Source organism: Leishmania mexicana, chromosome 21 (genome assembly GCF_000234665.1).
Source record: "Leishmania mexicana MHOM/GT/2001/U1103 complete genome, chromosome 21".
Classification (NCBI taxonomy): domain Eukaryota; phylum Euglenozoa; class Kinetoplastea; order Trypanosomatida; family Trypanosomatidae; genus Leishmania; species Leishmania mexicana.
This window is the reverse complement of record NC_018325.1, coordinates 976-16,270: the sequence shown is the minus strand read 5'-3', so window position 1 is coordinate 16,270 and position 15,295 is coordinate 976. Positions and strand designations below refer to the sequence as shown.

General features: G+C 52.5%; 9 protein-coding genes across 9 annotated transcripts; 1 reads left to right on the top strand and 8 right to left on the bottom strand.

Annotated features, from left to right (window-relative positions):
• Positions 1 to 583: 583 nt before the first annotated feature.
• LMXM_21_0060 (conserved hypothetical protein) lies at positions 584 to 1,861 on the bottom strand (the record flags this gene model as incomplete). The annotated part of the gene is made up of 1 exon (XM_003875196.1): positions 584 to 1,861. One exon carries the CDS (start codon positions 1,859 to 1,861, stop codon positions 584 to 586), a length of 1,278 nt encoding a protein of 425 aa, XP_003875245.1.
• A 621-nt stretch (positions 1,862 to 2,482) lies between these two features.
• On the bottom strand, positions 2,483 to 3,964 carry LMXM_21_0055 (conserved hypothetical protein; the record flags this gene model as incomplete). Its single annotated transcript, XM_003875195.1, has 1 exon — positions 2,483 to 3,964. One exon carries the CDS (start codon positions 3,962 to 3,964, stop codon positions 2,483 to 2,485), a length of 1,482 nt encoding a protein of 493 aa, XP_003875244.1.
• A 599-nt stretch (positions 3,965 to 4,563) lies between these two features.
• On the bottom strand, positions 4,564 to 5,265 carry LMXM_21_0050 (putative syntaxin; the record flags this gene model as incomplete). The annotated part of the gene is made up of 1 exon (XM_003875194.1): positions 4,564 to 5,265. One exon carries the CDS (start codon positions 5,263 to 5,265, stop codon positions 4,564 to 4,566), a length of 702 nt encoding a protein of 233 aa, XP_003875243.1.
• Positions 5,266 to 6,539: 1,274 nt separating this feature from the next.
• LMXM_21_0040 (conserved hypothetical protein) lies at positions 6,540 to 7,277 on the bottom strand (the record flags this gene model as incomplete). The annotated part of the gene is made up of 1 exon (XM_003875193.1): positions 6,540 to 7,277. One exon carries the CDS (start codon positions 7,275 to 7,277, stop codon positions 6,540 to 6,542), a length of 738 nt encoding a protein of 245 aa, XP_003875242.1.
• Positions 7,278 to 8,697: 1,420 nt separating this feature from the next.
• LMXM_21_0030 (conserved hypothetical protein) lies at positions 8,698 to 9,393 on the bottom strand (the record flags this gene model as incomplete). The annotated part of the gene is made up of 1 exon (XM_003875192.1): positions 8,698 to 9,393. The coding sequence occupies one exon, from the start codon at positions 9,391 to 9,393 to the stop codon at positions 8,698 to 8,700; it is 696 nt and encodes a 231-aa protein (XP_003875241.1).
• A 453-nt stretch (positions 9,394 to 9,846) lies between these two features.
• Positions 9,847 to 10,617, bottom strand: LMXM_21_0027 (conserved hypothetical protein; the record flags this gene model as incomplete). Its single annotated transcript, XM_003875191.1, has 1 exon — positions 9,847 to 10,617. One exon carries the CDS (start codon positions 10,615 to 10,617, stop codon positions 9,847 to 9,849), a length of 771 nt encoding a protein of 256 aa, XP_003875240.1.
• A 443-nt stretch (positions 10,618 to 11,060) lies between these two features.
• LMXM_21_0023 (putative ring-box protein 1) lies at positions 11,061 to 11,381 on the bottom strand (the record flags this gene model as incomplete). Its single annotated transcript, XM_003875190.1, has 1 exon — positions 11,061 to 11,381. One exon carries the CDS (start codon positions 11,379 to 11,381, stop codon positions 11,061 to 11,063), a length of 321 nt encoding a protein of 106 aa, XP_003875239.1.
• Positions 11,382 to 11,937: 556 nt separating this feature from the next.
• LMXM_21_0020 (conserved hypothetical protein) lies at positions 11,938 to 12,978 on the bottom strand (the record flags this gene model as incomplete). Its single annotated transcript, XM_003875189.1, has 1 exon — positions 11,938 to 12,978. One exon carries the CDS (start codon positions 12,976 to 12,978, stop codon positions 11,938 to 11,940), a length of 1,041 nt encoding a protein of 346 aa, XP_003875238.1.
• Positions 12,979 to 14,020: 1,042 nt separating this feature from the next.
• LMXM_21_0015 (histone H4) lies at positions 14,021 to 14,344 on the top strand (the record flags this gene model as incomplete). The annotated part of the gene is made up of 1 exon (XM_003875188.1): positions 14,021 to 14,344. One exon carries the CDS (start codon positions 14,021 to 14,023, stop codon positions 14,342 to 14,344), a length of 324 nt encoding a protein of 107 aa, XP_003875237.1.
• Between the last annotated feature and the right edge of the window lie 951 nt (positions 14,345 to 15,295).

Genomic DNA, 15,295 nt, shown 5'->3' with positions numbered 1-15,295 from the left:
GTGAAAAGGAGAAGGCGAGATAGCATAGTCGACAAGTGCACACGACTACGCGGCAGCAGCGCTCGTTGGATACGTTCTGCATCGAGTAAAAGGCCGTGTTCAAGTCCGGTATTGGCAACAATCGTGACGCCGAAGGGAGTTGAAGAGGTGATGAGCTATGCGGCTTTGACGAAGCTGAGAGAGAAGTGTAGCCCACGACCAACACGCGCAAGACGAGCGAAGAAGCGCGAAACAAAAAAAAACAGAAGACGCATACAAACACAGACATAGCCACGCGATCAAGAAACACTGTGCGTTTAGAGGAGTAAAGAGAAGGCGGATTCAACAAGAGTCAGAGGGTGTGCGGAGCTGCAGCAACAAAGCGGAGAATCAAATATTTTAACAAGGAAAAAAAACATGCTGTGCATACTCTTGGATGGGGGTGGGGAAGGGGGGAGGGAGGCAGCCATGCATGTGCGTCCCAGCCAGCCCCGCCCTCACCCCCTTCCTCTGTTTTCTGATTATGCGAGCAGGTCCCACCACAATATCGAGAAAAAGAAACCCAAAAAAGACCCTCTCGATATCAGTTCGCCGGCCATATGCCTCATTGCTGCAGAGTAAGCACGCCAACGTAGCGCAGTCGAAGTGAAGGAACGACGGAGTCGCCCTTGACGGCAGGACGAAGCACGACTAGGCAGCCGTTTTCTAATGCAATTACTATGTCGCCGTTCTCCTCCGCCTCGAAGGTGGTAACGCGGCCCTCCGGGAGGCAAAAGTGATGCTCCACCGAGAGCTGCACCTCGCCATACTCTTCCCCGTCTTCTAAGTTCCACACACCAAACGTTCCGTCATCGCTAGAGGTGAAAAAGGACCCATTCCCGTACACGTTGGCGGCCACCATTCGCACACTGGAGACGGTGGCGCCATGACCTTTGTACAAAGCCACGCGCTTTCCGGTTCGCACGTCCCACTGTGCGACGTACGACCCACAGTCGTTCATGCCGTTATGACCGGTAAGCAGCATGTACGGATTTTCGGGTATTGTTTCACAACAGACCGGATAGTAATCCATTCCTTCGATTGTCTTGGAGAGGTGCAGGTCGCTGTACGCGCCCTTTGTACGCACATCCCACAGACGAACCGCCAAGTCTTCGCCGCCCTGAGCGACACAATTCATGGATGACATGAAGCGGACAAAGTGCACAATGTTGAGCTTAATATCCCCACAAAACAGCTCCTCAGCCCTGTCGACGTCCCATAGGCGCACTGTATTGTCTTTGCTGCCTGACACGAGGAGGTTGCAGCCAGGGTTGGTGTCGATGCTGGTCACATTAAGCGTATGCCCGCGCAGCTCCGCGAGGGTGCTGTCCGAGGTTAAATTCCACACCTTCACAGTCTTGTCGCGGCTGGCTGTGGCAAACACTCCCGACGAAGTGGGTGTTGTAATGCAGTTGATGTCGTTTTGGTGAGCGTGTACCCAGCGCTGCATCACGTGGCCCGTCTCGTAGTTGAGCAACGCCACACTCCTGTCCTCGCCAGCCGCCAGAATATGCCGCGGCCGCTGCACCTGGGCACACGACGCCACTGCAAGCGCTGCCTTCCCGCGGGCAAAAACGGAAGTGAACTGACGGAACTCTTCATGAAGCAACTCTGACAGGACAACAGAGACGACGGGTTTCAGCATATGCTGGAGCGCCTCAATTCTCTTTACCACAGTCATTTTCTTCAGGTCAGTCACCCTCTCATCGTTTGCCGGTAGGGACGGCGCATCCTCCGGCTTGGCGTACTGCTTTGAGTTGTATCGGTTGAACTGTTTGCTGCTATAAGTGCCATTGCTGCGATTGTCCACCACCTCGCCAGTCTTCGTGCACGTATTTCCCATCTTTTGACGCTTTGAAAAAGAAATGAAGTAGCACACACACACACACAACACACAGCGCTTCTTTGAAGTGCGCAGCTGCCTGAAGCGAAGTGTCCGCTCTGTTGTACGACAGAAATTGTTTGCACGAGTGACGGCCTCGAAGTAAGTATCACTGGCCGGTCCCGTCTCTACAGAGTCCCTCCGTGTGACTGCGAAAGCAGGGGTCGCTCTTGTCGCTATTTCTGCTACAACAATGAGTTGAGTATAAGGGGAAAGGGGGAGGGAGGCTAGTGCGTTGCGTATGGAGGTGAACGTCGGTTTGTGCGGCATAAAAATGGTTCTCACACCCACCGTAGCCGGCAGAGGGAGGAGAGAGAGGTAGAGAAGCGTGTGGAGGCCGTTTGATGTAAGACGCGACAGGTGCAAGTGCACCACCCACTTTATTCGAGCATCCGTAGGGGAGGGCAAGGGGATGGGGAGCTGGAGGTCATGAGGGTGCTGAGCTACGGTGTACCATCTCGCTGTCCTTCCCACTCCCTCCGCTTCCACGAGTCAGGCACAAAAACAAAACCCTTCTACAATTTCCTTTCCCACTTTATCACTTGTGTGGCTCTCTAGCGCCTCTGAAGACGACAGCGTTGCTTACATCGAGAAGGCAGTAATCAGCACAGGCACGCGCATATCATGGAGAATTGTGTGCGCCTCGGCGTCTCCTTCGACTCGAGACACTACCTTGTTACGCCCGCACGCAAGAATGTCGCCACCTCCCACCGCGAGCAACCCAACTGGAGCCGCGCCGTGCGGGGTGCTCCAGCGATCCAAATCGCGAGAGACGCTCGTACCCACGACACTCCCTCGGCTGGCGAGGTAGCTGCCGCCGTCACCAGAGCTTCGAGTGAGAGTACAAAGAAGCCGGCCGTGGCTTCGGGATTGAGAGAAGGGTATGTAGGAGACGAAAGATGCAGTAGACACAACAAAAACGTGGTTACCCTCTCGCCGCGTGCACACACACAGCAGGGCGGTGTAGTCGTAGGGAAGCACCTCCGTGCCGCAGCCAGCCACAAAGAAAAAACGGTAGAAGACATCAGCGCCGTGCCGCAGCGCGCCCGCTTCAAACTGCGTCACCGCCGCTGCTGGTTCTCCCTTGCCGTCCGCGGCATCGCATTTACATCCGCTGACGTAATCATACACAGAGGCGGACTGGGGAGGAGAGGAGGTGGCCTCAGTGCTTTGCAGCCCCATCGAAGACGCCAAGGTTGCATATGGGAAGGCTGGAAGCTCGCAATGGCGCAACGCAGCGGCGGTGTCGAAGCCACGAATACGCCCTAGGCTGTGGCGAACCTCCATAAACGAGGCAGAGCCGTCAAACGACAGATGCAGCTTTCTGTTTTCGGCAACCACGGCGCCGCGCGCGCCGCTACCGAAGGAGCAGGCGCGCAGCATGCAGATTTGAGTGGCACACACTAATGCTACGTGTGCCTTTCCCAGTGCAAGCGGTCCGCAGCCAGCGCACTCCACAGCCACACACACCACTCGTACGCCGTCACTCACTAGAATACGGTCGGTGTCCAGGACGCAAATGTGCCGGAGATGCGCCTTCTCACCAAAGTTGCCCGTTAAATAATTTGTCGCCGTCGTGAAGGTCACACCTTTGTCACCTGAGACCGCGAGGAAACCGTTGCGGCCGCAGAGGGCGACCACGTCTCCGTAGCCATCTGCACAGCACACAACAGACGAGGCTTCCTCGCCACCGGGGACATCATCGGTGGCCTCCGTGGACTTGAGCAGGCTCGTCACATCGTCAAGGAGATCCTGAACACCAGCCATGCCAGCTTTAAGAGGTTCGCTAGACCTGGAGAAACACAACCGCCAGGTGAGTCCGCAGTCAGCGCTCCGCAGCAGCTTGTCGTTGCAGGACAGCGCAAACAGAAATCGAGGCACTGGGCCCGGACATGCACATAGCACAACGTCACAAATGACCTGCAAAGATAGCGACTGTGGGCTACTGCTAGCCTGGCTGCCTTCGCTGCTGGTGACAAGGCAGTGCAGGAGAAGGAGCACTCGCTCGTATGCTTGCGGTGGCAGACGTCGTACCAGGCCAGCCAGCTCTGTTGTCCCACTCATCCCCTTCGCTCTGCTGCCGGTCTTGCACGTTGTTGTCAGCGCTGTTGATGCACTAGGCCAACACACGCACCTACAGACAAAAAAACACCTAGGTTGTGTTGGAAAGATAGGAATGGGGAGGCCAAGGGAGGGGGAGGGGGAAAAGGAGGCGCACGGGTGAAGCGAAAGAGAGGGGGTAGAGGGGTCCATATGTGCAGCAGAGCCCATGGATACAAAGGATGTGCTATGAAGGCATCCAAAGATACGTGAGCACTGCACAACTGGCGCAGCGAGGAGGAAACGCGAAAGAGTTACTGTTGCAATGCGATGGGGGAAGAGGAGAGGAGGGCAGGATTTGACGGTTTCAGCGCAGTATGCGCTGCACAACAGAGGCAGATCCAGAAATAGCATACAGTCAGCAACCAGCAGAGAACAAAAAAAGGTAGCATCCAAGAGAAATGAAAAAGCTTCACGGGAAAGAGCAAAAAAAAGCGAGACCAAAGAACATGAGGTAATTAACACTCGATCGATCCCCTCCGTCTCAAGACTCCATCGCACCTGCATCTGTCGCGCGGGCTAACAGTGACAGCGAGCCCTGGTGTCCTAGCCTTCACGCTGGATCAGCCAAAGCCAAAGAATGCGAGGAAGACGAGAATGAAAATGAGCATGACGATGGTGCATATCTTGCCCTTGTTTGACATGCTTGCAAGGAGCTTGTCAACCTTCGCATTTGCGGCGCGCAGCCGCACCTGGACTCCTGAGATGTCGCGATCAACGTTGTCGAGCATGGCCTCCTGCGTGTCCAGCTCTTCGTGAATGTGGAGGCCTGTTTCGCGCAATTCGCGCAGTCCAAAGGTGAGTCGGTCTAGCACCTCGTCCTGAACCTTTTCCTCCTCGCGCTGAGCAAATGCCTGCGCAGATATAAACCCGTCCGCCGCAACGCCGCAGCTCTCAGCAGGGCTACCTACAGCCGCTTCTGTCACTCGCTGCCTCTGTGCGGCAGATGCCGCAATTTTTTCGTAGAAACTGCGAGCTTCCCCCACATCCCCTTCAAGACTACGTACAATATTTTGTCGCTCCATAATTTCGTTCGCAGAAAACACCTTGCCCTGCACCTTGCCACCGCGCTCGTCGACGACACGGAGCATTTCTTTCAGGAAATGCAGCATTTCCTCCGCGGTCTCTTTGGCATCGCGAAGCTCTGCCATACTCGACGGAGAGATTACGCCCTTCTGCGTCAACTGCTGCTTAATGAGCTTCGCTCGCACCACAACCTCTCGGAGCTCCTTCACGGAGTCATTGAACGGGTCGCTGGCAAGCATCTCTTTCCCTTTGTGTGTCGAAAGCCGCCTGAGTTGTGATAACTGGCTTCACCATGAAATACGCTTTTACGTAACAGCAGTACAGATTGAAAGCCTAAAGGGTCGGAGGCAGCGGGGGAAAGAAGAACATGACGAGGGATGAATGTACGTATTAATCTTGCATCATTCAATAGGGTGGGTGAGAACTACTCGAGAGCATCCCCACCTACTCCGCCGCGTGCCTGGCAAGCTGGGGTGCGATAGAAAGGGATCTCGAGCCAGTCATATCTTCACGTTTAGTTCGCACAAGACTTCAGCCTTTTAAGTGGCTTCGAGCATCGTCTGCAAGGAAACGCCGTCAGAGAGCGCATATAAGAAATTCAACAGCCCGCATGCTCGGGTTGGTGTGCGGTGGTAAGGGTATCAACTTGTGTATGAGTAGATATGATACGAGACACTACGGGAGAGACGGGGAGGAAAAAGATCACCACGAGTGCTTAGCTTCCTTCAGTGGACGGGAGCATGTAGTGTGTGGCACGTGTGCCGCTTCATAAAAGACGAGTTGCGAACGCTGAAGCCTCTAAAGCACAAGCGATGCTACCGGTTCTCGACACACTCTCCGCAGAGAGGTCGTAAATCCAGCGAAAGGGTTACCGGTGAGGGCAAAGTGGTAAGATAAACTGAAAGAAGAAGCATAACAAAGAAGCAAAGAACACCCGAAATAAAGGCAAATATATGTTTTTTCAACGTGTCCCTTCCGACGCGCCCAATCATGCCGGCCGCCAGGTGGTGCGTCCCTTGGGATGACCCAGTCTCTACTTTAGTGGGCAGTGAGGGCTGGGGGAGGGTAAGATGCGTTCGAGTCACATTGATGCTTTACCTATCATATGGATGGCACAAGCGTTGTGCACTCTAGCAGGTCACTCCGACATAACTCCATCCAGAACCTGGCCGCTGACATTAGTAGAGGACACCTCGCTCTGGCCTCCCTACATCGTAGGCACTTGACTCGGTCACCACCAGAGGCGGTTCGGCATCAGCAGATATAAAGGGTGTCGAGGAGGGGCGCTTGGCTTCCCCACAGAGCGGGACACTGAACCGTGAGAACACGTTGAGATGCTCTCCGGTATCAGGGAATAGAAAGGGGGTAACAAAACAAAATCACGTTCGTTAGACAATTCACGTGCGGAATAAAAAACATCGTGGAGTTTGAAGGTGGCGACAGGCGACGCTGCTTCGGCCAAAGAAAAAATGTCGTATGACCCACATCTGTGGGGGTATGGGGCATTTTATATTTAGTCGCTTTCGCACCCTGCACGCATTATATTGTGCAGTACTGGCAGCACATACTCCGAAGAGCCTTTCAGCCTTTCGAACTCTTCGGAGATCGCTTGCAGGAAACGGGACATGCAGCTCACAAATGCGTTGAGAGCGTCTGTGGATGCGACTGAACGACTTTGCATGAGTTGGTCGTGGGTATCTTTGAACTTCTGATCCGCAGAGTCGAAGGCCGCCTCCAGCTCGTCTCGCCTCGCAACCTCGGTGTTATAATACTTCGACTTCAACAGGCTCTTTGACTTGCGCTGGTATTCTGTCTCTTTCTTTGAGACCTCCTCGCGGTATGTATCATACTCGTGCATAACCTTATTGCGCTTGCCTTCCAGCCTCTCGCACTCGTCGTACAAGGCCTTCAGCCCGTGAGTAGCAGTGATAACAGTCGAGTCCATTGCAACGTTGAACTCTGGAAAGGTCGTTCCTTCGATACGATTCATAGAGGCCACTAGACCCAGCGCACAATCCTTCGTGCAATCCGAGATGTTTGGGTAGTTGCACAACGTTTCAAATACCCTGCTTGCTTCAGTGAGCGCCTCTACGAGGCGCCTAGAAGACACTTTTGCCTTCTCCATGGCAGTGTTGTAGTTGCGAATAGCCGTGGACAAATCCTTCATTTCACGTTTGCGGCGGTTGTAATCCTCGTCACAGGTAGACGGCGCCAGCTTTAGCGCCGTCTTTATTTTCATCATTGTTTCCATTTTGAAGCTCAGCTTTTGTGTGGGCCTTGAAGTTTTCTCGTTTGTTTTTCTAGCCGCTCAACAGATAGCATAAGCATCATGAAGCGGAGTAAGATCTCTAACAAGCGTGGAGAACTATGATAGACGCTACCGTGTCGTAGCCAGCGACTTTACGCTCAGAGGCGCAAAAGGAAACGATGGCCGCTTCCATCTAAGACGGCGTCAAGAAACCTTTTCTCGCGGTGTCGTGCCACAGTCACAAAATATACGCTTCCTTTCGGAAGCAGATGGGGGCACCTGCAAGGTGCTCCTCCCGCGAAAGTTGTCGCGAGAAGACCGGCACTTTGAATTTGCGATGGTCCACAGTCTTCTAAGAGTTCGATATTTCTTTGAAAGCCGGTTCACAGCCACTCTTCAAAGCGTAGCACAGGATAAGTTTTGGATCCGTTCGAGCGTAGATTCACTGCTCCTATTCACCAGCAGGAAGGCTGGAAGGATGCAACAAAGAAGATAAAAATAGCGAGTAGTCCCTTGATAATCAGTCATATCTAGGTTTCGTCAGGAGGAGGGAAAACAGAGGGTAGTGGAGAGTCAGCACGAGGTTTTTATTCGCCAGCGTGTGCCCGCTCTCTGCCATTGAACATTAGTAAACCACCACTCTACTTTGTCTATCGCAAGCCCCATCGTGCCGTGCGAAGCAGCCGTAGACACGCGGTGCAGGAATGCGCCCACTCAGTCGTGTGAGGACGATCCGTGCCTCCAACTCTACCCCCCCCCACACCCCGCCCTGAAGGTTGCCTCACACCCTCTCCCATCATGTCCGCCGCCACTTGGTGCATTCCCCTCCAGGTGGCCTAGGCTCCCAACACCAGTACGCAGTGCGAGTGCTCGGTGAGGCACCTTCGAGTCACGCGGACACTCCGCCTCCGCCCATCACATGAATGGTACAGACGTGCTCACTGCCTCAGCTCGCTCCGACACAGTGCCGTCCAGGACCCTGGGACACCACGTTGAGGTGCTCTCTGCTATCAGGGAAGTAAATCACCAAACAAAAACCAAATCCCAGCCATTCTCATGTATCAACACGAAAAAAAAGAACAGGTTTTACGGATGCATAGCCTCGCCGCGCTTCCTTTCTACGCAAGCGTAAACAACGTAAGTAGGTACCTCACGGGTTGCTCGTAATCGCACCAATCAGAGGACCATTTCAATAGAGCCGTAAAGAAAGTTGGTAAGAGCAACCGCTGGTGCATAGGCACACAAACGCAAGAGGATAAACGAGACACCGTGTCAGATGAGACTGGAAGCCAGCCAAGACTTACATGCCCTCATCAACGTGCGTCGTGTTTTGAAGAGGATGATGAAGCACTCAAGGAGAACATCATAATAGCGAACGGCAACAGTCTGCTGCTGATTTTTCTTGTCTCCGTGCAAAAGATCACTAGATTTTGATCATGTCTGCCTTTCTCTTGGTCGATTCCATTTCCTTCTGGATCGACGCCATCAACTGCGATGTGCTTGCCAAGTACGTTGAGAGGGCAGCCATGTAGCTGCGCAGTTTCTTCTTCTCCAGATCGGCATACGTCTCCTTGAACTCCTTGTCGATCTTCTGAAAGTCAGCCTTTAGACTGTCACGCCTGGAAACTTCCTCCTGGTAGAGTTTCGAGTCACACAAATCTTTACCTTTCTTTCGGTACTCTGCTTCTTTCTTGGTGACAGCTTCGCGGTACGCGTCGTATTCATTCATCACTTTGTTGCGCCTTGCCTCCAGAGTCTTGCACTTGCCTGCTAGGCCCGTGATTTCCGTTACGCTGTCGTCGTCGTCCAGCGCCTTCTTGAAGTCCACGAGGAACTCGCAGTGCGACTTCTGCACCACTTCGGCGAAGTTCCCTACAACGCCCCTCACATTCTCAGGAGTGTCATTTCCGCGTGTCACCGCCTCCAGTACCTTCAGCATATTCTCCATTGCTGTCACAACGTTTTGAGAAGCCGACCTCGTCTGTTCCACGGCAGACCTGTAGTCGGAAAGCGTGTGGTTGATATTTTTCAAATTGCCAGCCTTTTCATCGAAGTCCCAGTCCACAGTCTTTGGCGCGACGCCCAGGGCGGCCTTGGTCTCCAGCATAAACTTCCTCATCGGTGTGATCCACTACGGGTTGCTATGCTAATATCCAAAGCCGCTGTAGCGCTTTAAAGGCAGATTTGGTATCGGTGTGTTTTTGTAGTTTTGACCTTCTCTCGTTCTTCCGTCTCGCGAACATTGATGTAAATTAGTTTCACAGCAGAAAGGTGTTTAAGAAGCGTAACGTAAAACATATTGGTGCAAAGCACCGCAAATCATTTCTATCCTTGCATACCACGACGCGAAATATATAGGAGATACTTTGCGGCGCACCATGTACCAAACAGACTAGTCACACAGAAAAGAACAAGAGGCGGCAATCAGCGTCCTAGCAAAATGCGTTTCTAGCGCTCTGCAGTGACACTATCCAGTATTTCCGCTTTTCTTTCGCCTGAGCTGCCGTAAACGCAGCAAAAAGCAGTGGAGAGACATCGACATACAGAAGCGAATCGTTCGACACAGTGGCCTCTAGCGTTTCTCTCGGTTTGATAAAACACTATTCGAGACATGAACCCACGCGTCCCGCTCCAGTCTCTCTACAGTCTGTGCCTTGCATTCGACGTATTCAGCGAGTGCATCATCAACCCCAAAGGCACGCACTAGCTCGGCAATACGATCAGCAAGCTCCGGTTTTATAGTGTGGACTGGGGTATGACCAAACCAGGTACTCGAAGAGCTGCCAAAGCAACGCACCGCACTGAAAAAGATAGCCTCCATATGAGCGATGTCATCTAGCGGTGAATTAGGACGCCTGTGCCCAAGAACAAGCTCTGCCAAATGCGACTGGTTCATGTGCGGGCCGTGGTAGATGAATTGGTTATGTGTGCATTCCGGCCCCTCCAGCACAGTCGCACCCGCCGGCAAAAACCTTGCACCATTGATTAGCAGGAGCCCAGCGCGCGTGCTGCAACACAGCGACACGGTGAGTGGGAAGCCGCGGCACATGTTGCTCAGCTGACATTCAAACTCGACAGGCCCGCACGCACTCGCTTTCTCGCCCCTGTGGGCAGCATTTCTCCCGCCCTCATACTTGTCAGAGCGTGCTGGAGACACCGTGCACTGTACCAGCAGTTTCGAGTGATTTATCGCCTCGCCAAAGAGTGAAAATTGTCGTGTTCCCAGAATGTGGGTAAATTGCAAGTTGTGCGGTGCCACGCGCGATGATGATGCAAAAGGGCCAATCAAGCAAGAGCCAGTGCTAGCACACAGGCGCTGTGCCGTGCATCTAAGAAGTGACATTGTGTATCTTCAAAATTAGAAACAGTGAAACGGTGTATATAGACAGAGGAAAAAGAAAACAGCATATATATATATATATAAAGACGAATTATTTGTTCATTGCATAATTCGCTACACCGATTTATTCATTTTGCCTCTCCGGCTCTAAAGAGCACCTACCTTGCGTGACTTCTTTGAAAAGAGAAGCGCATCCTGACTATAGCACACTCCTATGCAAGAGTGGTGCAATAGGTTCAGTCCTCCATATTACCACTACGACAAACCCACCAAGAAAACAGAGATCCCTAATTTTTTTTCTCCAAGCGGAATGCTTTACAAATACACACACACACACACACACCAAACACAAATCAAAAGCATCAAAGTAAAACTCTGAATATCACTTCATCTGCAACAAACACACCACACCTGTCGTTTGCACAACGTTACCCACAGCGCGGAAATTACGCGCCATATCGAAGGTAAACCCACTCCTTATTGTCTAAAGGACACACATTTCGAGTCTTTAGCCATCGAGAAATGCAATGCATATGAAACGCGTGGTTGCAGGCACCCCACGCTACCGTGCAGTCCTTCGGTGTGCACGACGGATTGGACTGGCATTCGATGCACAGATCCATGATGTGGTTTCTACAGATAGCGCACGTGTCCACCTGAATATCCCAGGACCATAGCGCAACGGCGTTCCATTTTTTCAGCTGAAAGCGGTTTCCCTGGCCGCTCTCCTCCGCGACCGACGTACCTGTCTCGTCTTTTGTCTGCATCGAATCCCGAGACGCTTTCTTCCTCGTCTATATGACTTATTTTGACTGATCTCGTCCTCTCTTCCAGTCCGACATGAAATCCGTTAAGGAGACAGCTCCACCACAGCATCGCGCAACACATTAGCGAGAGTTGAGGGCAAGAGAACCCATTTGCGCACCGACAGTAAACGGGAAAAAGAGAAAAAAACATTGGAGGCATGTTAATAGAGCAACACACAGATCCTCGCACTACGTATGCAAGTATTACCATCTTAATTTGAGAAAAAAAGAAATACATTGGTGCTACCGGTGACACGATGGCGACACGAGTGCTCGAAAAAATGTAGAGCACATACGGTACGCAAACGTCTTCTAGGTCGATCACAAGCATGCCTTCCCAGAAAGAACAACGCGCCCGAATCCCTCTTTTCTCCGTGAGATTTAACTCATGCGAAAGAGCTGCGGAAACAGACGAGGCTGTGACTGCGAATTCGCGAAAGCCTACGCTTTGGTCCGATTATTATCCATTGTTTTTTTTTCTGCGGTTTCCATACCGCTCCCGCCAGTGTTGTCCAGTTCAGCTGCTTGGTGCTAGCTTAAACGTTCCGTTGATAAAAATTTTATCCATTCTTTTCCCGTTTTTTCGGTTCAGAATGCGATTGCAGTGATACGTCAGCTTTGACGGAACGTCGTCCACCTCCACGAGGCCAGCAGTGGAAAACAGCTTGGCTGCAAACTCCTTGTAGAAGAACACCTGAGTTGTGCAGTCGCCTTTTGCAAAAGCAACGTTTCCAACCTTGTTGTCCATTTTGGACACGAAGCGGAAAAAGTTGTGGTCAGGAAGCGCATAATCCCTGAAAAGAAGAATTCCATCTTGCTTCAAAACTCTCTTCAGCTGTTTGATAGCCGAAAGCATCTTTTCAACCGTCGGTAGCGCCGAAAGAACAAAAACAAGCAGAATTGCATCGAACTTCTGATCCTCGAGAGATTTGTCCGCTGCAGTGAGGGCATCCACTACAAGGGTAGCATTTTCGTCAATCCGTTGCCGCTTCGCCACCGGAGTCGTGGGGTCCTCGATTGTGAAACAGGTAGGGGCACCAATCGCCAAGGGAAACAGTGTAAGCCGATTTCGCTGCAGATAACCCTGTGCGATCTCATGGCTCCTAAAGTGTGACAGCGCAGATGGTGAAATGTCGAAGCCTACAAAGTGAACGTCTTGGCTTGTACATTCCCGCATAATTGGAAGCAGAGTGCTCCCAGTACCGCAACCACACTCTAAAACCCACGCAGGCGAGCCTTCTCTGCCCACGACGATGCGCAGCAACGGAAACGCATGTATGATGTAGTTCTTGAGAGGAAAATGATGCTTTGATGCAGAGAAATGCATCTCCCAAGGCTTTTCAGGGACCTCTTCCAGCGACCTCGACGAACCGGCACGACATAAGTCTGCCATGCACCTACTCATGTACTCATCCACCAGCATTCGCTCACTGCTCGTCAGCTCTGCTACCTTTCCGTCCCATTCGAAGTCGTTGGCATGCAGCTCGACATCCTTGGAGTGTCTAAACGTGCCACCGTTACGAGTTCTCGGCACGTGTATGTAAGGGTTCCCTTCCATGAGGAGGCTAGTAGCGAAAAATCCAGTAAAGGGGGTTGCTTGCAGTAAACACCACAAGTCGTTATTTGATTCCCTCACCAATTCAATGATGAACACCAAGCGGTTGCGGTGAATGCAGAAAAGAGCATTGAAGAGGAAGGCCATCCATGGATGAAGAGGGGAACATCATATTGATTTCTCAGATCGGGCCACCGTCTTGCGTCTGCATAGCTCTTTTTCAACAAGTTTACATCAGTACGGTAAACCTTTGATTATTCGCACATCCACCCACTTCCTGCGAACGCTCAAAGAGTGACAGAGATACCTGACACTTTTCTTCACTTTCTACTCCCATGCAGCTGCACTTCAGCACCGCTTCTCCAAGCCACTCGGGAGCCCCTTGGACACACCTTTTGTGGCGAGCAAAAAAAAGCCGACACGAAATACAGAAGAGCGAGGGTGGTGGTGATGGTGATGGGGGGGGGAATCCATTGCAGGATTACAAATGCCAACGATTACCCTCGGCAACCTTCCCTCCAGCCACCCAAATTCGACTGGGCACGTCGCCCGACCAGGGCCTGAAGCTCGACAAGCGGTTGCAGTGCTGGGGGGTGTTGGCCGCCATTCGTCCGCTTGCTTTCGAATAGCGTCAGCGACAGGACAATTGCCGCTTTGGGTGTCGTGATCCTTGCCGGCAGCGAAAACCACCATCTTTCTTCGACTGCTGGCGCAAACAAAAGGAACTGTCTTTCTCCGACCTTTTCTCTGAGATTCGTCAAAAAATGTTTCTAACCCGCTTTTGCAAAACTGACTTTGTAGTGCCGGACACGGCTGTGACACTAAGTCTGGCGTGCTCTCTAAATTCTGAATTATCGTTTCAAATAACAAAATCTCTCACCAAAACTTCAACACCTTGTTACCGCCCTTCTCGCAAACTGATGATAAAAATCACTCTTATTCCCACATATCACCACTTATTCGCCCCCTCGGTGCATACATATCATCCGTGGCCAAGGGCAAACGCTCCGCTGATGCCGAGGGCAGCCAGAAGCGCCAGAAGAAGATGCTGCGCGACAACATCTGCGGCATTACGCGCGGCCGTGTCCGCCGCATAGCGCGCCGCGGCGGTGTGAAGCGCATCTCCGCTGAGATCTACGAAGGGGTGCGCCGCGTGCTGAAGGCCTACGTGGAGGACATTGTGCGCTGCAGCACGGCCTACGCCGAGAACGCCCGCAAGAAGACCGTGACGGCGGCCGATGTTGTGAACGCGTTGCGAAAGAAGGGCCACATCCTGTACGGCTATGCGTCGGGCAATCGCCACACCGTAGCTTGTACTGGGGATGTTGACAGCATACCAACACTCCCCGCAGCTTACACCCACCGATAGACTTCTTTTTCTTTCCGTATCTTTCTCCCCTGTTCCCCCTTCCCTTCCGGCCTACCCTGCCCTACCCCTTCTTCCCCCCTCTCCGCCACTCCGCCACCCCGTTTCACCACAACAAAACACGTTATTGTCTATGGACGTGCGTGTCTCTGTGTGCGTCTGGGTATGAAGCTGCTGGAGGAGGAGAGTAACGTCAACAGAACGGAAAAAAAACACCTGAAACAGTGAACAGGCAAAACTGACGAGAAGCAAACGGGGACCAAAAAGAAAACCGCGCAAGGCAACGATGCACCTCTCTCCTGGCACAACTGATGCTTCTGTGCACACGGGCCCACGCGCCGACTATTTATTCGTATTCCCCTATGTCTATGCGCATCGTTCATGCACTTGAATGACGGAAAAGTAAAAAACGCTCAGGTGGCGACGGCGCCTTTCCCGGACCTCAAGGCATTCATCCACGACTCTCGCGTTCTCTCCTTTTTCCCCTTTTCGACTCCTCTCACCACCCCGCCATATGTAGAGATGACAAAGCGGCCATACAACACGCTTCACTCCTCATGTCCGTGCGTCTGAAAACCGTACCCCTTTTCTCCTTATCGCCTGCCCGTTCGCAAAGCTATTGCGTACCGCAACTCACCAACCCGCCGATCGGGCACCATATTTCTGGCGCACGGCTGATGTCACAGGATGCCGTCTACGCCCTTGATGTGTCCGTGATGCACTCTCTGCTTCTCTTTTCCCTTTCCCATCCACCGCCTCTTTCCCGTCTCTCTCCTGATGATCACCTGCTTTGCACTGCCTCCACTGTAATGGTCACCTCAGGCGGGCGTCGTGGTGCGTTTTTGAGGCACTGGTATCGCCTTCCCAGTATTATCGCTTCGCGCCATTCAAGCGGCCTCTGCGGGATACTCATCAACTGTTCCTCTTCCCCCCTGCTCCAGTGCTGTTTCAGCG